Raw genomic sequence first — 19,086 nt, 5'->3', positions numbered from 1 at the left:
GGACTAATTCATGCTCAAATCCTCTCACCTTTTTGTACTTTATATGACCATTGGAGATTAATAAGACATTAGAGATAATATCTTATTTAAGAGGTTCGGGTTTTAAAATCCTGACATTTTATTGTTTGGTTGAGCATATCCGTGACAAAGAGGAGCAACTCCAGTTGATGACTCAAATTGGCAAACTTTACATCCAAATATATAGACTAGAACTTTCTCACATTCAACTCCTCAGATTCAACTTCCTTATGCTAGTTAATGCGATTAGCGATCAACTTTGTGAGGGATTATACACAACATTTCTATGTGATAATTTCTTCTTACCAATTGGGTGTTAGTTAGATTGACCCAAATTTTTGGTGTGCTTCTAAAGTGATCCTGAGTTTAAGCTCATGTGGTACCCGTGTGAGTTTTTCCCCCTTCTCCTTCCTAACTTTGGTAAGAAAAAAAACATAAAAAAGAAGAGATAATTTCTGCTTAATCTTCTCAAATTAATATATAAACTAAAACTTTCTTGTCATAAGAGTACATGTCCTTTATTATTATTTTTTGTCTATCTTCCACCTCATGTGACATACAAATTTCTCTGGTAGTCTCATTTAATATAAGTTATAACAAGAATGTTACGGTCAATCGCCTACACAATACTCTAGACTTATAATCATCATGAAAACAATCTTTTCGCTCCATATAAGTTGCCATTGTTCAAATGTTTGTTTGTTTTTGGGTTAATATAAATATACGTAATTTTCATTTTACTATGGTAAAGTTTACCGACTTTTAGAGTTCGATACATCAAATTTTTTTCCGTCTCAGTCGCGTACATAAAGTTGATTTTCTTACCACTTTCATACATATCGTCAATCTTTCTGTTACCAAGTCTGTTGACTGTTGACGTGGCAACAAATGTGCCCGAGCAAACTCTCGCTCTCCTTGTTCTCCCATCAAACCCAGAACCCCAGTCAACCCTTCTCAAGACACCCAAAAAACTTCTCTTTCCCCATGACCACCCACAAGACCTCATCCTCCTCCTCCTCCTCCTACCTCTTCAAAACCCAGACCTGAACCTAGCCCGCAACTCACCCCCACAAAACCCAGAACCCACCCGCAACCCCCCAGATGAATAGTGTTTTAATTAATTAATTAATTTTTCAATTTTTGAATTTGCAGAGAGAGAGAATTTGGATGGGTCTCGGGTAGGGCTGGGGGTGGATCTTGGCTGGTTGTATTGTGGCCAGGGACAGACCCAAGATTTCAAAATAGGGTGGGTTAGATTTACCTTATTGAACTGTTTTATTTTAGGCTTATGGAATTGATCATATATATAGATATATATAAATTTAATTTAAGAACATATCATTTTTATTTTATTTATTTAAAAGGCATTTTTTATACCAACAATGCCAGGTAAGGTCTACTATGACGAACAAAAATGAATTAAGAGAAAAGAAAATTCATAAGAAATTTCAAAAATGAAAATTTATCATCACATAGATAGAGTTAGATAGACAGACGACAACTAGAGGTAACACTACAATTATCCAATTAGTTCGAATTAATATTTCTGCTATAAATGGGATTAACATTAACACTAACTATAAGAAATAAATAAAAAAACTCACCTGGGCTATAGCCCAGGTTGTACAAGTCATGGGTCTGTGTCTGATGGTGGCGTTGGGCTTTGGGGATGTGGGTTTAATGGGGGCCCAGGGGGAGTGAGGAATTTATTTATTTATATTTAATTTTAAGATTTTAATTAATTAATAATATATGTGGTCCATATGACATAATATGAGTGAGTCTACGTGACACATTTATTGCAACGTCATCAGTTAACATACTTGTTAACAAAAAAAGATTGACGACATGCATGAAAGTTGAAACTGGTAAGAAAATCAACTTTGTGTATGCAATTGAGATGGAAAAAATTTGATATATCGAACTCTAAAAGTCGATAAACTTTAACGTAGTAAGTTAAAAATTACCCTATAAATATCTTCAAATTTAAAGAATAAAAAAGTAGTGTAAAGTCCAAACATATTCATCATCACAATGCATAGTGGCGGACCCGGCAAGATTTACTTTAGACAAATTTATTGAAGTGAAATTAAATTGTCATGACAAGGATAACATATCGTGGAGAAGAATCACTCATTGTCATGAAAAATGGAGGCCAAAAAAGGTGTTTGTTTTTGCATGGCCAAATCACTTTCATTTCCTTTATTTTTTTGTGATGGCAAATCAGACAATAAAGCTAACCAATTACATCTGCCTGCCTAATATGATTTATTATCAAAAATGATTCTTTGCTTCAACATATCTATGTTCATTAACCATGCAAATTACTTTTTTCAGATGCAATTAAATGTCACAAGAAGAAGGTTTGAGATGTTTGGACAGGTGTCGAATCTCCAAAGGACCAAAACAAAGGGAAGAGTCACATTGCAAGTGGTGGGTTTTTATACCCTATATTACATGAAAAGATGTGGAAGAGAATTGATAGGAATCCAAACCGCAGGGCTGAAATACGGATAGAAAATCGTTCCATAATTTGATAGACCTTTTAATGCTACCAACTTCTTGGATCACATAAAATTATCAAGGCATAGAAAAGCTTTATATTGACCAGTCATCAAAAAGCTATTTCAATATGCTTTTGATGTCAATTTTCTGATATAGAATTTAGTTCACCAACCTAAAGAAAATAAGATGATGAGTATAAAAAATAGCAATTTTAGTTATTAGTGATTTTTGACCGTTGATTCATGTTGTGCAACGTATGAGAGAGAATGAGAGACTCTTTGACCGTTGATTCATGTTGTGCAACGTATAAGAGAGAATGAGAGACTCTAAAAAAATAGGTATCACGGCTCAACATTAAGCAAATATCAAATTGAACCAAAAAAAGAAAGCAAACTATCACTGAGACGTACATATTCCTAACTATTTGCACTAAAAAAGGTAAGACTCATCAAGAAATGGAAGATGACATAAATGACATTATTCGACTATAAAAGTATATAAAACAAGTAGTAGACGGATGAAATATCAAAAGATAAAGTAACTCACCCTAGTGAATTACAGTAACATTGTACCCAACAATTGCATCACCCGTGGTAAAATCAATCCAATGTGTCTTGGCAATCGCATACCCCCGGCCCAACCGGAAAACCCCGGTTCCAGCCACGACCGGCATCTCCCGAACCGGGTTCATAGCCGAGTTCTTACCGAGAATACTAATAGAGCTACCGTTGTACATGCCATCCGTGAACCCAAAGTTCATGGCCATAATCAGCCCAAGCTCTTGCTGGCAAGATGACCCGTACAGTCCTTGGGCCCGACCCACGAGCTTGGAGTTCGGGTCGGGTGTTTCAGTAAGCGGGTCATCCGCCATAAGCAAAGCTCCGAAAAGGGTGGGGGACTTCTCGGTGTCTGTGGCTTGGGCTACACGCACGGCGCTTGGGGTCTTCCCGCTGAGAGTGTCGTGGAAGTAGAACTGGAGGTTGGTCACTGTCTCCGACGACGTCGTCTTCTTTCTGGTCTTGAGCTTCTTGGCCCACTTCAGCTCTGTGGAGTTTTGAGCTCCTTCAATGGCTGCCAGTAGAGAGATGAGCATGAGCAAAATCAGAGGGGTTGCTGAGTTTGCCATTGGGTGTAGTTTTGGAGGGTGTTTGCTGGGTTTGGGTTTGCGAACTGGGTTAAATAGTGGGAGAGAGTTCAAACGCCGTTAAGCTACCCATCAACTAGAAGAAGATTTCAATTGGGGCCCACTAGTTATAAGTGGCCAACTCTCTTCTTCACCAGGATTGTGTCTCAACTTTCCACAAAGAAAAAAAAAAGTCAAAAACACAGCTAGGGTTTTCAATTTAGAGTGTCTAAATTTCTTTTAATATTTTCGAAAAAAGATAAAAAAATAAAACTTCTGATCTTTCATTAACGAAAATAATAAAAGTAAGACAGATTAGGGCATTTTTTTAGTGGGGGACCCATAAATTTTGTTCCTAAAATTTTAATTTCAAATGTGAAGCAAGCAAAACAAAAACAGAAACTAAAAGAGAAAATGGATCGCAAAGGACCTATTAGTGTAGTGATTTGGAACAAATGTTCTTGGATTTTGGTCCTAACATTCGTGTAATGTGTGTGAGTTTAGTATATTATCGCTCCTCTCAATATATAAAAAATATCCATAAAATTTTTTTAGAAAATAGGTCCGTAATTACGATACATGGATGATATCATAGTTTTCCTATCCAGAATTGAAGAGACAAAATTTTCTACAATTACTAAACAGGGTTTAAACCTTAAATTGAAAATATAGAAAAGCACAACGAAAAAAATTAATGGGTAAGGAAGGAGTGGCGGTGGCCTTGTCACCATCATATAAATCAAAGTTTCATAATTGCACGAAAAAGTTTGTTGGCCTATATTATTTCTTGCCGACCCAAACAAATCCAGAAATTATTTTTCTTTTTTTACTTTGTTTGGAATAAAAACATACATGCATGGCTGTTGCGTAACTAAGGAACCCGAAATTCAAATGGGATGCTATCTTTAAATGCATGTTTGTTTACCTAAGTTTCTATTTTTAGCAATTGTCTAAAGTATACATGCGAGCATGAACAACTGTTTTAAATATACAGTACATGAGAATGAGCGACCGTCTCAAGTATTCCTTTTGATCGATTAATTAACAACACTTGTTATATTTTTCTTTCATATAAATCCAATCACCAATTGTAATTTGTGGGAATTAGTAATTAACACAAAGTTCATGTTATAATGGCTGGTTTATTTAATTTAATAATTCCAGTAAACCAAAAATTATTTCCATGATTAACATTGCTCAATTCAATAATGAACTAGAGTAACCCTGTACTCAAGAATGGCGTCACCGTTGGTAACATTCAAAAATTGTGTTTTCACCTTGACAAAACCTTTCGCCATTCTAAACCTCCCTCTCCCTCCCACGACTGCCAGCTCACGCTCCCCCGGCTCCATGATCGGGTTCCTCGAGAACACGCTGAAGGAGCTCCCGTTAAACTTACCCGTCGTAAAACCGAAATCAGCGTACATCACTAGCCCTAAGCTGTTCTCGTCCTGGACGGATGACAAGTAGAGCCCCTGCGCATTCCCGACCACTTTTGAAGTGAACTCGGGGCCCTCACGGAGCGCGTCGTCGATGGCCCACACGCTGCCGAATGGCGTCGCCGACTTGTCGTATTTTGCGCCCTTCGGACGTGCGACTTCTACTGCGCTGGGTTTGGTGCCGCTGATGATGTCGAAGAGGTAGAAGTGGAGGCGCGTGACTTTTTCTCTGTGGCGGACGTTGAGGAGCGTGGCGGAGTGGTAGGTAGAGAGTGTTGGTGTGATCGCGGTGAGAGTCAAAGCCAAAACGAGGACGAATCGACTGCCTTCCATTTTTATTTTTTTGGTTTGTCGGTATTTGTTTGTTTGTGTGTGGGGACAGTTGGGATTGAGGTGTTGTCTTATATAGCAGATCAAAATTTGTGATTGGTTTGGAGTTGGATGATCCTAGCCGTTACATTGTCTCATGTTCATTGTGATTCATTTTGTGGTAATTAGTCTTATATGATAATAACTATTAAGGCAAAACTATATTTTCTGCTTAATCAGTCCTAAAGAGGAAGATTTCTCTCTGTTGTTTTATAATTTCAGTTACCATATATGAATGGGGAGATCAGATATGACATATATTTTGCTTAATTTTCTGTACTTGTCTGGAATGGAGATTAAGAACCAAGAACTATTTCAATTCATAAATTCTCTGATATTTAGTAACTTATAAGGAATAAAAAAAGGGTATTGTTAGGGACACCAACTTTTTTACCAATTTATTTTCTTCTTAATAAGTCAAAAGATGGATATTTTCTTTGTTGTTTAATTCAGGTTACCATATATGAACGACAATATATGATATGTTGCTTATTTTTCCTTACTTTGGTGGAATCTGGATTGGAGATTATAACTATTCTGATTCATGAATCAAAAATTATATGAGGGTTACACATTAAAATCCGTAATACGTGGAAAATCAGGATTTAGATGAGTTACTATTCATTCTCTACCATATTCCAAACTTCTTCAGTTCTTGACTTCTCCCACTCTAATTCAAGTAAACATGAAATTATCAAAATTTTGTCCAACTAAGATGTATCATGTAATTTATAGATGACATTACAACCACTTGGTTCATGATTGCAAAAAAAAAGAAGTAAACTTCGGTTGAAGGCTATTCTAAATCATTATCAAGGCAAAAATGTAGGAGCCTTCCTAACTTTAGTAGCTTGCTCAAAGCCGTAGGCAATCTGGATCAGCTTTGGCTCAGAACCCTTCAGTCCCCCAAAGGTTATGCCAAAGGGCACACCCTTCTTGTCATATCCAGCAGGGACACTAATTCCTGGGAAACCCCCAATTGCAAGCGCAGGGGAAACATCTGAACCAGGAGTCACCAATGCATCTAGTCTGTTGTCTGTCAACAATTTTTCAAACCCATATTTTGTCAGCTTTGCTAGATTCAACAATGCTGCCTTTTCTTTGTTGCCTATCCCATTTGTTGCTTGGGCAGCAAGAAAAATGTCTTGTCCAAATTCCTTGATCAATTCCTTCACAGCAAAATCAAGTTTATTGGTCATCATTGAACATGGTTTATAGGGAACTCATTGTGCATGTGTATAATTTACTTACCACACCCGAGAACTTGAGGTTGAAGGCGATTACATCTGCCAATGATCGAACCGGAGATACCACCAGGTCTTTTAGATATGCATTCAATGCTAGCTTGAACTCAGCCAGTGATGCTGTTGCTTCCCCACTCAAATTGAAGTTCAAGATAACATCAATGTTGGCTATTTGTAAATGGTCTACCAAAACAGCACCTCCTTGCCTGCAATTTGCAGAAAGAACATTGTATCATGTTAAACGCTACATTTAATTGGTTTAATTGGACTAGTAATGAGCTCGAAAGTGCGTATAGTGTTACCTTAGAGTCTGGAAATGTTTCTCAAACGCTTGAAGCTGGAGAGATCCGCTGCTGGAAGTGAAGAAGGGATCCCTCACTATTCCAAGTCTCTTTCCTTTGAGCCCGTACGCCTGAAGAAATTGTTTGTAGCCACCGCTTGGAATGTACTTGGAGGCTTCTCTGGTTGCTTGATCATTGTAATCATAGCCTACAATGGCATCAAGAACATGAACGGCATCTGAAACTGTCCTGGTGATGGGCCTATTACAATCAACACAGTATAATACTACATTAGCTAAGGTTGCGGAAGTATATGTTGTTGTTGAAACAAGCAATGAACATCATAACACAAATAGTATTTTCTTGGGCTAAGTTTGCTAACTGAGATAGAGGAAGAGAGTAGAAAAATCCAGACAATGAAATGTTCGGTTTCGATTAAGAGCATGTACCCAACGGTGTCCTGTCTGGGAGTTACCGGAATCACCCCTGCACGGCTGGTGAGGCCAACTGTTGGTTTGATGCCCACAACTGAGTTGAAACTTGCTGGACATAATATGGAGCCATCAGTCTCAGTCCCCAGAGATACTGCTACCAAATTTGCTGCAGCTGAAATTGCTGGGCCACTGCTTGATCCACAGGGAGTTGCTGATAGCACATAAGGGTTCTGCACACAACCATTAGAGGATTGAAATTGTAATTACAAGTTACGCGCAAAATCCATACTAATTCACAAGCATTTGAAAAGAACTTCAAAGCTCACCTTTCCTTGGCCACCTCTGGCACTCCAACCACTGGGTGCTGCGAGAGACCTAAACTGAGCCCACTCACTTAAGCTAGCCTTGCCCAATATGATGGCTCCCGCGCTCCTCAACTTGCTCACCACACCGGCATCATGAGGCACAACTGACCCAAGCAGAGCCAACGAGCCAGCAGTGGTGTTAAGCTTATCTTTGGTTCCAATGTTGTCCTTGAGCAAGATAGGAATGCCATGTAACCCAGAATAGTAACCGGGGCCCTTTGCCTTTCGCTGATAGTCTGCCTTATCAGCTTGGTAAAGGGCATCTGGGTTCACCTCTATGACTGCATTAAGGACCGGGTTGAGCCTGCGGATTTCTTGAAGGTAGAACTCAACAAGTTTTCTTGAAGTCAGTTGGTTCTGTTTGAAAGCTAGTTGGAGATCAGAGATTGTAGCTTCTCTAATATAGAGCCCATGGACAGAAAAAGTTTGGGACCCAAATGAAGCCAAGGACAGAAGAATGAGAAGCAAAGATGGGAAGAGAGGAAAGCATGATGGTGATTTTGCAGCCATTGAAGTAATGTAGTGGCTGATTTGATTTGCTCAGAGGAGTTCCACCAGCTACAATTTATATAAACAAAATCTTTGGACCACTGACAGTTTCTTAATCTTAATCGGGCATGGTCTCTTTGTAGCCTAGTTCAAGTTTTTACAAGATGCTTTAGTTAAATGCATGCCATTGTGCAATAAAATACAACAATAACAAGGCTAAGAGCATATGGCAATGAATCCATAATCGGCTAAACTCCGCAGCATTTTACGAATATTCAGGAAGAAGATAGTCCAGATATATGCAGAAACGATTTTTAGCATTTTACTTGGTTATAAAAAGTTGCCTTGCCTATGACCAATTCATAGCCTTGGCCGTCTCTCTTCTAGTAAATATAGCTTCTACTGCTTAATTGCTTGTATTTGAGATTTAATCGATCTTGTCTCGTCTATTTGGATTTGGGAAGATGCTTATCAGGGTTATAATACATCAGCCATAGTAAGTAGGTGGAATTAGTGACTTATTACATAACCTTGGACATTTAGCCCACATCAAAACAAATGGCACACAGATTATTCATGAGCAGTATGATTTTGTTTTGTTTGAAATCCTACCGCAATGTCAATTGACTTGAGATGCAGCCCATCATGGGCCATTAGCAGCATAACTGAACTTTACTCTTTTAACTCAATGGAAATGCTAGTGATTTCCTTGGAGGCGCTCTTGAGCGTCTAGGCTGGGTCTTTCAGTGGCTGGAGCTATGGTGGGGATTGAGGACTAAACTTCAGGAGTGAGAGTGGCTGTGCTAGAGATAAGGTGGTCTTAAGAACCAACAGGTGGAGGCTTCCTGATCTTAGTTGCTTGCTCAAACGCGTATGCAATCTCAATCAGCTTTGGCTCTGAACCCTTTAGCCCCCCAAAGCAGATTCCAAAAGGGTACTTTTCAGTGTCATGGAATCCTGCCGGCACAATAATGCCCGGAAACCCACCAATTGCAAGGATAGAAGAAGCAGTGCTAGAATAAGTCACCAAGGCATCTAGGCTCTTATCTGTCATTAGCTTCTCAAATCCATCTCTAGACAGTCTTTCTAAATTTGATAACACTTCCAGCTCTTTTGGTCCTATTCCATTAGTCTTCTCAGACTCTTCTAAGAGATCTTGTCCATATTCATTGATCTTTTCCTGTGAATGATCATTAAGCATGATCTTTAGTACATGAACTTATCTAGGGATTACCAAATATGTGCAAAATGTATGTGTATGAATGCATTAGCCCAGATATATATATATAACACACTCAACTACTCAAGCATGTAAAGCAAGCCTTTGAGAACAGACAGTAAGAGGCTATAAATTGAAAAGTACATCAAATTGATCCTATTTACTCACCAATTTCGAGTTTTTATTGTTGTAGGCTATCACATCTGCCAAGGATCGCACTGGGGAAGCCACCAAATCCTTAAGGTATGTGTTTAAGGATATTTTGAACTCAGCAGACAATGCAGTCTGTTCATCACTTCCAATATCGAACACGATTTTGTCCAAATTGGCTATTTCCAAATGGTCTACCAAAATAGCACCTCCATTCCTAAATTAAACATACCAGAACTTATTACGTAATCAGAATAGATGGAGGATATATATCTCCAGTTGAGACTAATACTAGAGGATGGAAACCTGCTTACCTCAGTGTGTTGAGATGTTTTTCAAAAATTTGAGTCAAGAAAGGGTCATCCTCCAAGTCATAGAAGGCTCTCAATATCCCTAATCTCTTTCCTCCAAGTCCATCGCATTTGAGAAATTGTGCATAGCCACCCTCGGGAATGTACTTCGATGTCTCAATTGTTGCAATATCAATGTTGTCAGCGCCTGCAATGACGTCAAGAACATAAGCAGCATCTGATACTGTCCTACAGATGGGCCTGCTCAATCCAACACCAAAAAACAATGAGAAAAAACTAGTCATCTGACTATTAAAGGTATCCAAAATTAATGCTACATACCCAACTGTGTCCTGTCTCGGGGAGATCGGGACAACTCCTGCTCGACTAGTAAGACCAACTGTTGGTTTGATGCCAACTACTGAGTTATAACTGCATGGACTTAAAATTGATCCATCTGTCTCAGTCCCCAGTGCCACTGCTACCAGACTTGCTGCCACTGATATTGCTGACCCACTGCTTGAGCCGCTAGGCGTCTCCTCAAAATTGTACGGGTTCTGCACTCCACCAAACTGGCTTAGTCTACTGATCTTTTTTTCCATGTACAGTTTAAATTATAAAAATGGTCTCATACCATACAGATCAACATGCGGACTCTTGTTTGACTGTCTGTTTGAGATTGACAGTTTCACAACCATACCAAATATCATAAGAGAACTTAACCCTTTAAATTAATCAAACAAGTGATAATTGTATGATATATATCAACTCACCACTCCTTGGCCACCTCTGGCATTCCAACCGGAAGGTGCACTATTGGACCTCCAATTGGACCACTCACTCAAGCTGGCCTTTCCCAGTATGATGGCCCCAGCCTCCCTCAACTTGGTCACCACGCCGGCGTCCCGGGGCACAACAGAGCCAAGCAGAGCATAAGAGCCAGCTGTGGTGTTCAACTTGTCCTTGGTTGCAGTGTTGTCCTTGATCAGAATGGGAATGCCATGCAACTTAGAGAGTGGCACAGATGGTGGCTTGGTCTTGCGCTCGTAGTCAGCCTTTTCGGCAAGGTCAAGAGCATCCAGGTTCACTTCTATGACCCCCTTGAGGAAAGGGTTGAGTCTGGTGATTTCTCCAAGGTAAAATTGGACAAGTTGCCTTGAGGTGAGCTGGTTGTGCTTGAAAGCAAGTTGGAGATCATCTATGGTGGCTTCCCTGATTGAGAACCCTTGCCCTGTAATTGTTTGTGGCCCAGATGACAATGTAAGCAGAAGAATCACAAGTAAGCAGTGGACTAGCTGCAGACTCACAGAGTTCATAACTTCAAACTTTGAAACACAACTGGGCTGAGGTATGAGATATCGGCCGATAAATCCCTTTCTCAGAGTACCGAAACTGAAACTGGGGAAGCCATTTCTTCTCCCAAACTAATTAAGCCATAATTGAGTACCCATGTACTAATCAAGCAAAAATTAAATTAATTTAAATCAAATCAAACCTACAAAATCTGACTTACCTCTATTCATCAACGGAGAGCCACCACCACCACCAGTTGCCATTTACACACTAAAGCCCAGCTACCCCCATCCTCCCTGGTGTTCCTTCTCCAAAGTGATGGGCTTCCCTGTCCTCCACAGGTGTAAGGTTTTTCGTCCAGTTAGGCTCTGACGCACGCCTTCAGGGGCGGCGTCCTAGATTGTTCTTGTCCTAGCTGGTGTTTTTGTTGTTGTCTTTAGTTGTTTTGTTTGGTGTGCTTTGTGTGTTTGGACTTCTTGTCGTGTTGCCCAGGGGGTGTTTCGGTTGTTACTCTGGTTTCCCTTTTTGTTTGGTTGTGCAACAGCTGGTTGCGCTGTTTCCTTCCTTTCCCTTTCGTTTTTTTAATGAAAGAGAAAAACGCCGCGCGGCTATACTCTGAGAAAGGGATTTATCGGCCACACGGCTATACTCCTTTTTTTTCTAAATTTTAAAAACAAAATAGTATAGCCGGACGGCTGTACTTGTTTGACACGTGGCACATAGGTGGGCGTGTCTTTATATACATATATAAATAGTATAGCCGTTGGCTATACTATATTCTTCTTGAATTTTTTTAAAGAAATAGTATAGTCGTGCGGCTATACCCGTTTTAAAAAAAACTGTGTTGACACGTGGCACCTATGCGCTGGTCGCTTCTTTTTTTAATATATAAATAGTATAGCCGCGTAGCTATACTCTAAAAAATATAATACCTTAACAGTATAGCCGGACCGCTATACCCGTAAAAAAGAATATTTTAAAGTATAGCTGACCGGCTATACCCTGTAATAGCAAACTAAGAAAATACATCTCCTGACGAATGTTCGTCGGTACAGGTCTATGCCGGTAAATATTTGTTGGATTAAACTTCTCCCGACGAATGTTTCCTCTGCCAATGAAATTTCGTCGGGAGAGTTTTTTTTTTTGAATTTTGAATTTTAAAAATATAAAATTAGTTTCTTTACTTTTTTTTTGGGCCAACTTCTTTAACTTAATATATGTGATTAGCCTTCTTGAATCACTTTGATTAGTAATTACGTATTAATTATTATTTATTTAGTGAATATTTAAATATGTTACTGATTTAATTATGTTGTGCAAAAACGAAAAAATAAATTACTTATTTTCGTTTAGATGTCTTAGTGCCCGTTTGTTATTGCTTATTTGAGGTGATAAGTGATTTTAAAAAAATTTTGGGAAGCCCAGCCCGTTTGGTTAACTATGAGAAAATCACTTATTGTTAAAAATTGTTCTGAGAGAAAGCTATAAGGGAAAATAGCTAATGAGATGCTTTCATTTTCTGATTATGCAGAATTCAGTTTCGAAGATGCACTGGGTTTAATGATTATGCGGCAATCATTTTCTGATTATGCAGAAATCAATACCAACAACACTTTTAACAAAAAGTTTACCAAAAGCCAAACTGTTTTATCTCACAGTTGATTTCTCTCACAGCAAATCTGACAATGATTAGTTTCACAGCACATCAATGCCAAACTGGCCCTTAATTAAAACTCCCCAAAGCTCAAGATTGAGAGCAAAACCTAAATCGTAAAGCCCTGGGTCGAGTTATGTGATTATCTAACCCTAATCGAGTCCTAAGTGCCCTACAATAGGTTTACAGTTAGGGTTCGAGGCTTGCGAACAGTTTTGGAACAAGTTCGGATAAGTTTGAAAGCTATGTTTTTGTTTCGAGACTTAGTATAGCCGAGCGGCTATACTCGTTTTTTCGAAATTTAAAAAAAAGAAAGTATAGCTGCCCTACTTTTCCTGTTTGGCACGTGGCGCTTATGCATTGGGCAAGTATATATATATATTTATTTATTTAAAAATAATAATAATATAGCCGTGCACGGTGAATCATACATATTTTTTGCCAACCAAGTCTAGCACGGTGAAAAAGAACTTTGACTTGTAAATATTAAAAAATAAAATAAAATAATTTCATATCTTTCATCAACTCTCTTGTAGTTTAGACTCTCACTTGTACTCTTAATGCTAAATGTATTGGTATTGCGGTCAAATCATGATGCATTCCAGTTATTAAACGCATGAAAAGGTTATCATAGAAAACAAGTAATTAATAGTTTTCAATTTTAATAGAATTTCTGATTTTTTTTTTAAATTTAAATTATTTGGGAGAGCCATTTGAACTTGAATCTCTTACAGCATTTGAAAGAGAAATGTATTAGACCAAGAGAACAGTTGTAATAAAATCTAAATGATCAAGACCCGTCATTATTATCCTTAGCATTTTGTTGATCATAAGACTACAATAGTACACCCATTAGCTTCAACACCCAAATAAAATGGGGCTCTAAATCTTGAAGTTTTTTAAGTGGAGGCGGCTTCCTAATCTTAGTGGCTTGCTCAAAGCCGTATGCTATCTCAATTAGCTTTGGCTCCGAACCCCTCAGCCCTCCAAAAGAGATGCCAAACGGTACCCCATCTTTAGTATATCCTGCTGGGACAACCACACCTGGGGAACCTGCTATGGCGAGCAACGTCGACACGGTTGCAGATGGAGCCACCACTGCGTCTAGCCTCTTCTTCGTCACGAGCTTCTCGAAACCATTTTTGGATAGCTTTGCCAAGTTTACCAGCGCTGCCTTCTCTGCATTGCCAATCCCATTTGTTGCTTCAGCTTCCAAGAGTCGGCCTTGGCCATACTCCTTCACTTTCTCCTGCATTGCCGGTAGCTCAACCAATTACTTAGGACAAATTCTGAGCATAATTTGGAAGTAACATAAACCTTTGCTCCTATTTACTCACCAGTTTTGAGTTTTTATTGTTGAAGGCTATCACGTCTGCCAAGGATCGAACTGGCGAAGCCACCAAGTTCTTGAGGTATGTGTTCAAGTAAATTTTGAACTCAGCAGCCAATGCAATGGTTTCACTACTTGAATTATAGTAGATTTCATCAAAATGTGCTATTTCCAAATTGTCTACCAAAACAGCACCTCTTTTCCTACATTAAATTTCCAAATTCCAACAACTTATTATGTCATCAAAACAGAACGTATGTCTCGAATTGGAGAGACTAATACATGGTTTTGTTACCTCAAAGTGTTGAAATGCTGTTCAAAAGTTCGAGTCAACGAAGCGTCACCGCCGAAGTTGAACAAGGCTCTCACTATCCCTATTCTCTTACCTCTAAGTCCATCAGGTCTGAGAAATTGTGCATAGCCGCCCTTGGGAATGTACCTCGATGCCTCAATTGTTGCAGGGTCATTGCTGTCAATGCCTGCAATGACATCAAGAACATATGCGGCATCTGATACTGTCCTAGCAATTGGCCTGTTCAATCCAACACCCCCCAACAAACAATGAGACTGAAAAAGGTAGCCATCTAAATTAATGTAAAAATAATTTACATTGATTGATCACCACTTACCCGACCGTGTCCTGTCTTGGAGAGATTGGTACAACCCCTGCTCGACTTGTAAGGCCAATTGTTGGTTTGATGCCCACCACTGAGTTCCAACTGGATGGACTTAAAATTGAACCGTCTGTTTCAGTCCCCAGTGTCACTGCTGCCAGATTTGCTGCCGCTGATATTGCCGACCCGCTACTTGAGCCGCTTGGCGTCGCGTTGAAATTGTAAGGGTTCTGCACTGAACCGAACATTATCAGACTGTCTGTTATCTCAGTGGGTTAAATCTCAGAATGTCTGTTACCTTATATTATCAAACTGTCAGTCAATCTCAAACATTAGTTATGTGAACTTTTAGTTGAATGTATGTTTCAAATTGAAAGTTTCACAACATAACATACCAAGTTTCTATCAAGAGAACTTAACCGTTTAAATTAATCAAACAAGGTATACAGGAGGCAATTAATGATCCTCAACTCACCACCCCTTGGCCACCTCTGCCACTCCAACCAGGAGGTGTCTCATTGGACCTCCCATAGACCCACTCACTCAAGCTGGCCTTTCCCAGTATGATTGCCCCAGCCTTCCTCAATTTGGTCACCACACCGGCGTCCCGGGGCACAACAGAGCCAAGCAGAGCATAAGAGCCAGCTGTGGTGTTCAACTTGTCCTCGGTTGCAATGCTGTCCTTGACCAGAATGGGAATGCCATGTAACTTAGAGAGTGACACAGATGGTGCTTTAGTCTTGCGCTCGTAGTCAGCCTTGTCCGCAAGATAAAGCGCATCCGGGTTCACTTCTATGACCCCTTTGAGGAAAGGGTTGAGCCTGCTGATTTCCCCAAGGTAAAACTGGACTAGTTGCCTTGAGGTGAGCTGCTTGTGCTTGAAAGCTAGTTGGAGATCGTCTATGGTGGCTTCCTTGATTGAGGGTCCATGTCCTGCAGTTGTTTGTTGCCCAAGTGACAGTGCAAAGAGAAGAAGAATCAGAAGGAAGGATGAGAAGTGAGAGGGGCTTGCTTGTGCCATTGGAGGAGTGAACACTAGAACTTGATTTACAACTTCAACTTAGAAATTGTGCCATGGATATAGGGTCCCAAAAGCGAAAAGTACCCCTCAATTCACTTCTTAATAATTTGCAATTTGATTGACTTCATGATCATTTTATGAGTTTTTGGTTGTTTGGAATGAGAAGTTCTCTGGTCCCATTGGCCACTTCCGTGAAGCAATTGAGTTTGATTAAGGTGACTAGACTAGTTGGTAGCTAATATTCCCACCTAAAAGAATAGAAAATCAGTGTTGCATGATTAGTTTGTGACCACAAGAAGAACCAGCTAGCACCAATTGCAATCTGTCAGCTGACACAATTGGAAAGTTGATTTTATTATTCTTTTTTTCTTATTTCAGAAACGGAGAGAATATATGAAATAGGGCAGGCAACCCAAAAAAAAAAAAAAAAACATGGAGCTTTCTGATATGAGGTTGGTATCAATGAATGCGATGGTGGGATCCAAATTAGGCTCTGACGTCTTCTTCTCTTGAGCTGGGTTAGGGAGTTGGGAGAAGAGGAAAATTCCCAACTGGTTAATGTGTTTTAATTAACAATAAATAATTAATAAGGGTAAATTTGAAAAAAAAAAAAAAGAAGCTACCTTATTTGATGCGTACGAGGAGAAGAGAGAAGTGTGTGAATGAAAACCTTTGCCGCCTTTGTATCTCAATCCTCCATAAAAAGTATTAACCTATAATAGTGTACATAATATTATAATCATTACCATGTCGGGTATGTGACAATAATACTTAAAACTTCATATACAGTCCATGATTCTGTTGGGAACTAAAAAAAAGAATTATAAAGCCTTATATCATAGATAACCGTTCACAAATTGGATAATTTTTGGTGGCATAGATAGAAGGCCAAAAGTAATAGTTCATCACAATATCATCTCTTGATGACCTATACGGCAATTTGACACTTAATAAATTTTTAATAACCCCTTTGTTGCTTTAACATTCATGTAGGATTTGATTATTGTTTGGGGCAACTTTCTCCTACGATTTTTTGTCATTATCCACATGGAAGTTTTAAGCAATTCTAGTATAACAACATGATCGCATGCTGCATAATTAGGCATGTACAGTTTATTTCCTATAGAAGGAACAAGAATAGAAAACAAAACCCACGTCTACTTGCTTCAACATTATCATGAACAATTTTTGATCAAAAAAACATCATGGACAATTGGTTCTAAATATGAGTTGATATTATTTAACGAGTCATGACTAAAAGCCAAGTACCTTGTCGCGCAAGTCTTGTTTTAAAGAATAGAAGTTTGTATGACAAGTTACTACATATATTGATTGTAAATACTAATAATATGATCACAAAGATTGGACCAACTATTTCTAGAACAAGGCAATGTTTATGACAACTTAAGATTGGACCATCTTATTTTAAAACAAGAATCTCGTGATTGTTTCTAGTGGTCATACGAATACACCTAGGATGTAACCTAACCCTAAGGTCCAAAAGTAAAGTTCCATTCAATGAAATTTTTGTTCTTCTATTTGATCTAACCTCACTCAAAGGCCACCTTGTTAAACCAAGTTCTACTATTGCAACTTTCTAATATCAATTAATGTGGGGCAAGATCAGTTTTTTTTTTTAGGGTGACACATAATATGTCAATCTAAATAAATGATGTTCACGGTGAATTGAACTATAAATAAATGAAGAATTACCACATTAGTTGATATTGAAATTTTTTGATACTTCTAGGATTATTATTACTCAATATCTCAAAAATAAAAATAAAATATGTGGTTGGTGTTGGCCACACAATTTGATGATGTGTGGTTTCCTAATTGCAGATTTATGAGTTGTGTCGTTCCTGGTCATTGCATGTGTCGCGACTCAAAAAATTTCAATGTCAAAACTGGAATAAAAAAAAGTATCCGAAGACACACAAAATCATACTTTTTCCTTATTAGAGTTATCATGGACGACAAGTTGTTTGTACATTGTAGTCTTCCCACATAATTTTTTTTTTTGGTCAAACTCTTTCAACATAATTTAGTAGATTTATTTCACATAAGAATTAGTGATTTATGGGTTGTGGTTAAGAAGTTAGAGAAAAAATAGGTATAGTGAGCAGTGGCAGATTTAGGATTCTTAGAATATGGGGTCATAGTGTAAAGATTTCGAAATTTTTCTTCAAAACAAAATAAACATTGAAAAATTAAACAATAGCATTTTCATTCCTAATCAACTAATCAAAACACAAAACATGTAAAAAAAACCTGAGCACAAGACCCTAATCAAATATTAAAAAAAAGCCCTAATAAACTAATCAAAACACAAAGCCCTAATCAATTAATCAAAACACAAGCATTAATCAATTAATCAAAACACTATCAATAACCCCTTAATCAATTGTTGATGAGAGGAGGAAGAAATATTCATTTGGGGGGGTGAGTCTAGCTGGGCAAGTAAAAGGGGTGTTTGTACTAGTACAGTTGTAATATATGAAGAAATTGATATAAGAGCACTTTCACCCCTATGGGCAAAGGCAAGGCAAGGGCAAGGGCAAGGCAAGGGCAAGGCAAGGGCTGTCACTATTCACATGAATAATGGCAACCCTTGCAATTTTGTTTCCACCCCTATGGGCCATGACAAGGGCAATTACTATTCACATGAGATATGAGGAGATGAATTTGAAAGAAGTTTTTGATGTAGGAAGTAAAGAATATGACTAGATATTTATATATATAATTCTGAAATTTTGGTATTTTTTTTCAAAATCTTTCTTGATTGATGACATCATTATGACGTCAGCATTGTGTCATTTTGCCTAGGTAGCAGCTCAAGCTGAATTTGCTTGTGGGCTTACGAGGCTCGTGAGACCCAAACCTTGCCCTGGCTGGACTTGGCGCGGTGGAGTTGGATTGTGGCCTTTGGGCCCCTCTTGCCCGGGTTGAAAACGCGCGCTGGAAGTGCTCTAAAGATCAACATATTTAAGACCTGGTGTAAATGTGAAAAAAAAGGGTGGGTTCTGTTCTTTTATTTTTATTTTTATAAATTTAAATTTTATAAAAGCTGGCTTAAAGCGACGTCGTTTTGAAGTCAGGTCATTAAAAAAAATTTGAATACGCTTGGACCAAAACAACGTTGTTTTGGCCATGTGATTTTGAAAAAAAAAAATTACCTCGCTGTGCTGCGCGCAACAGCAGCATCACTAGGTCTTTCAAACCTTTCATCAAACATCTAGTGTGCACCT

The 19,086-nt window shown here is 38.6% G+C and overlaps 5 protein-coding genes across 5 annotated transcripts; all 5 read right to left on the bottom strand.

The window, feature by feature from the left end:
* On the bottom strand, positions 2,851-3,778 carry LOC18767082 (dirigent protein 23). Its single transcript, XM_007201595.2, has one exon. The coding sequence runs from the start codon at positions 3,647-3,649 to the stop codon at positions 3,071-3,073; it is 579 nt and encodes a 192-aa protein (XP_007201657.2). The 5' UTR covers positions 3,650-3,778; the 3' UTR covers positions 2,851-3,070.
* LOC18767670 (dirigent protein 15) lies at positions 4,824-5,698 on the bottom strand. Its single transcript, XM_007199349.2, has one exon. It carries the CDS (start codon positions 5,416-5,418, stop codon positions 4,849-4,851), a length of 570 nt encoding a protein of 189 aa, XP_007199411.1. The 5' UTR covers positions 5,419-5,698; the 3' UTR covers positions 4,824-4,848.
* Positions 6,141-8,584, bottom strand: LOC18766845 (putative amidase C869.01). The gene is made up of 5 exons (XM_007201095.2): positions 7,740-8,584; positions 7,429-7,643; positions 7,001-7,240; positions 6,706-6,904; positions 6,141-6,623 (listed from the first exon to the last, which is right to left on the bottom strand). The coding sequence occupies exons 1-5, from the start codon at positions 8,286-8,288 to the stop codon at positions 6,267-6,269; spliced, it is 1,560 nt and encodes a 519-aa protein (XP_007201157.1). The 5' UTR covers positions 8,289-8,584; the 3' UTR covers positions 6,141-6,266.
* Positions 8,717-11,743, bottom strand: LOC18768316 (putative amidase C869.01). Its single transcript, XM_020570436.1, has 6 exons — positions 11,440-11,743; positions 10,700-11,350; positions 10,269-10,483; positions 9,951-10,187; positions 9,655-9,853; positions 8,717-9,447 (listed from the first exon to the last, which is right to left on the bottom strand). Exons 2-6 carry the CDS (start codon positions 11,240-11,242, stop codon positions 9,088-9,090), a joined length of 1,554 nt encoding a protein of 517 aa, XP_020426025.1. The 5' UTR covers positions 11,243-11,350; positions 11,440-11,743; the 3' UTR covers positions 8,717-9,087.
* Positions 13,586-16,009, bottom strand: LOC18766761 (putative amidase C869.01). Its single transcript, XM_007200235.2, has 5 exons — positions 15,293-16,009; positions 14,833-15,047; positions 14,499-14,735; positions 14,211-14,406; positions 13,586-14,122 (listed from the first exon to the last, which is right to left on the bottom strand). The coding sequence occupies exons 1-5, from the start codon at positions 15,836-15,838 to the stop codon at positions 13,709-13,711; spliced, it is 1,608 nt and encodes a 535-aa protein (XP_007200297.1). The 5' UTR covers positions 15,839-16,009; the 3' UTR covers positions 13,586-13,708.

Source organism: Prunus persica, chromosome G8 (genome assembly GCF_000346465.2).
Source record: "Prunus persica cultivar Lovell chromosome G8, Prunus_persica_NCBIv2, whole genome shotgun sequence".
NCBI classification, from domain to species: domain Eukaryota; kingdom Viridiplantae; phylum Streptophyta; class Magnoliopsida; order Rosales; family Rosaceae; genus Prunus; species Prunus persica.
Note: the sequence above shows the minus strand (reverse complement) of the source record. Positions and strands in the feature narration are given on the sequence as shown.

Bases quoted from the DNA above. Each gene is read 5' to 3' on its own strand.
- LOC18768316 (XM_020570436.1), bottom strand. From the start codon at position 11,242: ATGAACTCTGTGAGTCTGCAGCTAGTCCACTGCTTACTTGTGATTCTT. The intron at 10,484-10,699 runs GTGAGTTGATAT...GGTGGAGTGCAG, and splicing joins CCAGAGGTGGCCAAGGAGTG to AACCCGTACAATTTTGAGGA. The intron at 10,188-10,268 runs GTATGTAGCATT...TGGATTGAGCAG, and splicing joins CCGAGACAGGACACAGTTGG to GCCCATCTGTAGGACAGTAT.
- LOC18766761 (XM_007200235.2), bottom strand. From the start codon at position 15,838: ATGGCACAAGCAAGCCCCTCTCACTTCTCATCCTTCCTTCTGATTCTT. The intron at 15,048-15,292 runs GTGAGTTGAGGA...GGTTCAGTGCAG, and splicing joins GCAGAGGTGGCCAAGGGGTG to AACCCTTACAATTTCAACGC. The intron at 14,407-14,498 runs GTAACAAAACCA...AATTTAATGTAG, and splicing joins CAGCATTTCAACACTTTGAG to GAAAAGAGGTGCTGTTTTGG.
- LOC18767082 (XM_007201595.2), bottom strand. From the start codon at position 3,649: ATGGCAAACTCAGCAACCCCTCTGATTTTGCTCATGCTCATCTCTCTA.
- LOC18767670 (XM_007199349.2), bottom strand. From the start codon at position 5,418: ATGGAAGGCAGTCGATTCGTCCTCGTTTTGGCTTTGACTCTCACCGCG.
- LOC18766845 (XM_007201095.2), bottom strand. From the start codon at position 8,288: ATGGCTGCAAAATCACCATCATGCTTTCCTCTCTTCCCATCTTTGCTT. The intron at 7,241-7,428 runs GTACATGCTCTT...TGATTGTAATAG, and splicing joins CCCAGACAGGACACCGTTGG to GCCCATCACCAGGACAGTTT. The intron at 6,905-7,000 runs GTAACACTATAC...TGCAAATTGCAG, and splicing joins AAACATTTCCAGACTCTAAG to GCAAGGAGGTGCTGTTTTGG.